Source organism: Oryzias latipes, chromosome 7 (genome assembly GCF_002234675.1).
Source record: "Oryzias latipes chromosome 7, ASM223467v1".
Classification (NCBI taxonomy): Eukaryota; Metazoa; Chordata; class Actinopteri; order Beloniformes; family Adrianichthyidae; genus Oryzias; species Oryzias latipes.
Genome location: NC_019865.2, coordinates 9,567,511 through 9,573,510, shown reverse-complemented (window position 1 = coordinate 9,573,510; position 6,000 = coordinate 9,567,511). Strand labels below are relative to the sequence as shown.

The following is a 6,000-nucleotide window of genomic DNA, read 5'->3' as shown; positions in this document are numbered from 1 at the left end:
CACAGCGGACAATGTGAGGGCAGCAAAAAATGATCAAGCATCATTCCAGTCTAGTGTGTGGAAACACTTTGAATTTTGCAAAGACATGTGACCGTTCAGTGTGGTAGAATCTTCTAATAATGGATTATTTTGATGTGGAAAAGCAACAGTGGTCTGAACTTTGGGAAACTAAAAATGTGAATGGATTTGCCATTCATTCTTGTTCACCTCTTTGTTTGTTTGTTTGTACATTTGATTATCTTGCAGGAAATACAAGGAATCTGGAAAACTTTACCTGCACTGTTCAGTACACAGGTATTTATCTCTTGAGTCACACCGGTTAAATTTTTGGCTAAAAAGGTTGTGGATCGATTGTAGGTCAGTGAATCAGATCATTAAAATGAACCAACATCGTCTATGATTTGGATCAGAAACCACAAATGATGACTTTAATTGAATTGATTGTAAAATGAAATTGTTAAATCCCCATTAAATATTCAAAAGTCAAAATTTAGGCAATATTTTTGTTTAAATAAAAAGATAAAAATTATTTCTATGCAATCTAAGTGAAATAAAAAATAAAAAAACAAATTCTAAATAAATGTAACTTAAAAAAAAGTTAACATCTAGCTTTGAAACATGAGTTTTAGAGTTTTAGGTTTAATGGTCTTTTTTATATTAACATTTTAAAAATGGAAATGTAGTTTAGAGCAGTATTACCATATTATGACTGTGTTGTCTAGTGGCCTTGAAATAAAAAAACAATATATATTTATAGAAAATACTTTTTACGGTTTATAAAAAATAATGTTTTGCAATCCACAAAGATAATTAATGAATAAAACCAGAGTTGTGATTCTTAACTTCTTCGAACAGATTATTTATTCACAAAAACAATTCAGTTGCATCAAAAAATAGATTTTACAGCAAGGCTATGTCTTCATTCAGGACTAAATCTTCGTATATAAAACTTAATCTGCAGGTTATGATGTCTGTCTGTGATCCCCCTCCTCTTTTCTCTCTGCCCATAACACGACCATACAGAGGTGGAAGTGGTAGAAGAGACGATATCCCTTCTTCTCACACATGGACTTTTCTTGTCAGTGAGATACATAGTGAGTAATTCAATAAGTCAAGAATTCATTTATTACTTTCTTTTTCAATCACAGGGTATTTTTTAACCTCCCCCATCCACCCCCACACTGAGAGAGAGAAAAAAACCTAAAGCAATACAAGTTCTGCAACTTCCATCTGTGGCAGCAGTTGTGTCTTCCTGCTGCATAATTACAAAATATTGGCGCCGTTTTCTGTAAAGATTACTCACTGTAGGAGGCCCTACATAATTTGGACCGGAGGGTTTGTCACAGAAAATAATACAATGCAACTGGGCTTACTGTATTAGATTTCCGCTTTTAGCCTCCTTGACATTTCAAGCTGCATGAACTAATACATCTGTTATTTGTTGATCATTTGATTATTAACATACTTCACAAACCAAATCAGCTGCCCTGCTGGAGACACAGACACAGCTCAGCCGACTGTCTGGATTTTCTCACCTGCCACGCACAAACACACACAAAAAAACACACAATTCAGCCCTCAGTGAAAAAGGAAAGCAGGGGGAAAAAACATTTATCTTCCACTCTCTGAGCATATGAGCACTTTGACGCCGGCGTGGAACAAAGCCCGTCATCACATTCTAATCTCGAATTTCAGGGCTTTTATTTCACCCAAATGCCACCCTGCTGGCCTTGTGAATTATTGACAGACTGACACCAATGTGAACGGACACATAAAAGAGGCTAAAAGCTCCAGCCCTGGAAGAGCTTGTCCTGTCCTATTGCCATCAACAGGGAGACTAACCGTGGTACTGCTTCACGGTAACCTACAGACTGAAGTAACATAAGATTCCTGATCCACACCTGCACCGTCCTGTGCAGCAGGGGCACCTCAGCAAAGTGACGAGGACAACAGGCCAAATGATTAGATCAAATCATAAAAAATTGAAAGTATTAAGTTAACCATGGTTTGTGCTGCTTACAGGCCTTTAAAACCATCTCATAGAGCTACAACTCATCTTTCTGGAGACAACTGATGTGCTATTTTACTAGCAAGAGAGAAGTTTACCTGGATGTTATTAGAAACGGGTGTATCTGTCATATGTGAATCAAAATTAGCCAAATTGTTCTTCTAATGTTGCTCCACATTGAAATACCACAGAAAGACGCAAGAACAGACGGTGAAGATGGATTTTAAAAAACCGTAGAGCAACAAGGAAAACCTTGACAGGGATGAAAAGTTGTGTTCTGCAGTGTTTTGGTACTTTCACCAGTCATCTAATCAACCTCGCTCTCATTGCTGGCCCCCTCAGGCCTCCTCAGTTTATCCACCTGTTCGTTAATCTGTCCGTCTCCACCTCGCCGATCCTCTGTCTGCATGCTCAGACCCTCCTCCTCTTCCTCTTCTGCAGGGCTCACATCCTCCTCCTTCTTCTCTTCGCCTTGAACCTCCATGCGGACCTGATCCACAGGCACCATAGTGCCCAGGCTCAGAGAGCAAGAGTCGCCGTTGATATCATTGGCTCCATCTGGGCCGTCGAGTGCATCCTGAGAACTGTGGTCCTTTACAGGAGAAGAGTTGGTGGACTCGTTACTTATTGGGGAGATGTCGCTGCTGCTGTTGGTGTGGTTTACGGAGGGCGAGCAGGCTGCTGTGGACGGCTTCAGGGGAATCTGCCATGATGGAATTTTAGCAATAGCAGGAGTGGACGGAAACTGTTTCCTGTTGGGAAAGGGGAAGAGGTTGGAGTCAGACAAGCACAGAGTTAGAACTGATCACAAGCTCTTTAAAGATTACTAAGAACTTTAGACCTCTTTTGATCTATTGTAAAATCGTGCCCAGTAATTATGAATCTGTAATTATGTCTTATTATGTCAAGTAATTATGATTATGCCGTTTTTTGTCAAAATTAAGAAACCTGTGGTTTTCTATGACATAGTTTCTGCAGAGCAACAGAGCAACAGTAGTTTATTCGAAATAGGCCTCTAAATTGTGGGCAGGACTGCTGGCCCAGAATAAGCCTGCATTACATCTGTTTACTCTCTCTCCCACTAGCTCACAGCTCCTCACAACCCCAACCTAACATTACCGGTGCAACAAAAATCGCGAGCAATATTGAAGCTGTCCAGCCGAACAGATTTGAACCAGATGTCAGCTCAGACGAGCAAAATGAAGACGGACATGGACTTATTTGTTTGGAAGTGGATGCATCAGAATGGAGCAGAGCAGGAAGCTTGTGAACTGCTGAATGGAGCACCTACATCACAGCATTTTCTTGTCTGCTCCTGATTCACCACGACTTGCATACATAAATACTCAGAAACACAACTGAAGCTAATTTGTTCTTTTTTTGCATATGTCCTCAACATGAGAAAACTACCTCAAGAACATGTTAACAACACCAAAAACATGCCTTTCATTGGAGTGGATCTTACTGCACTGCTTTCTACAAGTCACACCTGTGGATTGACTACAGGGCATCTAGCATGCTGAGGTTATGAGTTGCTTATAATGATGCCCTGAGGATTTTTTTTAAAAAGACCACAGTGGTGCAGTGCTAGTGAGCTGTTTGTTAGTGCAGGAATACACACTCTCAAGGCTCTTTTAAGACATTTTATCTATTATACAACAATTTAATGCCTCTGAGAATGAAATTATTTCATCAGTCTCCAGTTTGGAGGTACTGGTATGAATGCATTTTTAGTTTTTAAGTTTGTAATTTGTGTTTTTACTTGGTTTTTATGTCTATTGGTCTTAGCATTTTTATAGGATTTGTATTTTATTGAGCCTTTTTTAAATGTTGGTTCTTTCTTTTTTTTTTAATGATCTTGTCAATTGGACCTTTAGTCCATAATAAATCAGTCATTCATTCAAAAATCTAACTTTAGACCAAATTTACAAATATGAAATGAAATTACAATGAAACAAACAGGCGGAATCTGCTGTTCCTTGCTCTGCCATGTTTCAAAGTCTTTTGGCAAAGCGTGACGTTTCTTTGATAAGGTCTTCCACAAACCACTTTTAACCACCATGAGTAATCCCTCTTTTCAAGCCATTTCTCCATGAGTTGGCACTTTCCCACAGATGAGCATGAGATATGTAGTTGAGCTGAGATTAAACAATTTACAACACGTTGATAACCTGATGGAAATGTTTTTTTGTTAGTGACACGAAGTCATATTGTGTTGGCGAGAAAATAAGCTAAGACCCATTCATGAGAATTTAAGACGATTTAATGATTTATAAGGCCTTTCTTAAGTTCAATTCACTTTCAAGACCTTTTGAGAATCCGCAGACACCTGGTTGTAAACACAGCCTTATGCATGGCCTTCTCTGTCAGGTGCTCACTAATAATACCATCTAAACACAACCTATACATTTCATCAGCAGCACACGTATGCACCCGATGTGCTTTAACTAATCACAGCATAATATTTGATTCCCCAAACAGCCAGATGTGCATCACACCTGCTTAATATGAATCTTAACTATTTTTAATTGGATTCTGCAGCTTTTAAGATCAAAAAGACACTGTTTAATGGATTCAGCACTTCTAGGTGTTTAAACTGTTTGGAGAAGATGTGGATCAGTGAGGGAACAAGTTTAGAAACAGATGGTGAGCCGGAATCTCTGTATTGAGAGGCAAACCTTTACCTGAAAACTTATTGCTAGAATAGAAAAAAAAAAGCTTAGAAGTAATTGGGATGTATAAGGGGAAAGAAAACATGCTCAACTAGACACCTCTATGGCAATTTATACCCTTGCTGGCTTTCTGATGTACACTTTTATTTTAGGCATCATTATTACGCTGATACATAATCATGCATGCTAATGGCCCTGAGTGAGCTAGACGGAGCTTGATTAGACGGAGTCAGATTGAGAGAACATTAAGCAGTATATACCTTATCAACAGTAACACAATAGCAAAGTCGGCCGTTATTAGTGGGAAGGTGTGATCAGATTTTACAATAAAGAGCCTCTTTACTTCATGTTTGTTTGGAAAAAAACAAGATAAAAAAGGGGGAAATGTCACAGTATTTCTCATTTCTGTTGTGTGTGAAGTTGTAGTGCAGCTACTGAGCAGTAGCTGCATGTGGTTACAGTGCTTACAGTCCTCTTTCAGGAGTGCACTACTTTCCATTAAGATGATGTCAACAGAAAGTACTGACGTCTGATCTGAGAGTGGTGGTGTTTTTCTGTGATGTTTTGCAAGGCCTTAGTATTACTTAACCAGTCACACTTATTGGAAGACGGGAAGGTTTTAAAAATGCAGCTGTCTTATCTTTGGATGTAAAACACAGCAAATGCTCTAATTTAGTGTAAAAAGCAGAAATAGGTGAGCTACTTATATGACACTAACTGCAAAAGGAGCTTTCAAATGGGGAATGTGTGGTACTTTCAGTGCTCTTTTTAACTATCATATTTCCTCAAACATCTATTCAGATCAAGCCAAAAACTTAAATGAGATGGCACACAAAGGAGTAAATCCTATGCATTTTATGTATCTAAAAATTCCTGCTTGGGCCTTTGCTTTCTTTCTTCTTCTTAATTAAAAATTAATGAATTGGAAAAAAAAAGTAAAAAATAATTTTATGCATCTAAAACGTAGCTCTTTTTCTATTTTCATTTCTTCTGTTTCTGAGCTCAGAGCTTTTGGTCATTTTTTTTAGTATAATGCCCCCCCCCCCCCCCCCCCCCCTCTGTGAGCTTCATCTCAGACTTCTGTGTTAGGCCTCCATGGTATTTTCTATGCAGATATAAAAGTGTGAACTCAAATAACCTGACTGTTAACCAGCGAGTCTTATCAACTACATATTTCTTCTTTGTATATATCTTTTCATATAAAAAATAAGAAGTTCCAAAAGCAACATTTTGAAAGACTAAAGGTAGCCTCACACACTCCAGGGAGCAGATTCATAGATGACACTTAGGCTGAATCTGAATTCTTCCCCTCTAAAATAG

The 6,000-nt window shown here is 38.4% G+C and overlaps 1 protein-coding gene across 2 annotated transcripts in view; it reads right to left on the bottom strand.

Annotated features, from left to right (window-relative positions):
• Positions 1 to 829: 829 nt before the first annotated feature.
• The window catches only part of pex14 (peroxisomal biogenesis factor 14), a 57,973-nt gene continuing 52,802 nt past the window's right edge, over positions 830 to 6,000 (bottom strand). Inside the window, exons 9-10 of one of the 2 annotated variants that reach the window (XM_020704551.1) lie at positions 2,370 to 2,760; positions 830 to 1,535 (exon numbers count right to left, since the gene is read on the bottom strand). In XM_020704551.1, the coding sequence (XP_020560210.1) occupies positions 1,479 to 1,535; positions 2,370 to 2,760 (448 nt within the window). In that variant the 3' untranslated portion in view covers positions 830 to 1,478. Of the gene's footprint in view, positions 2,761 to 6,000 lie in introns of both variants that reach the window. The other variant, XM_004070660.3, reaches the window with a different exon arrangement.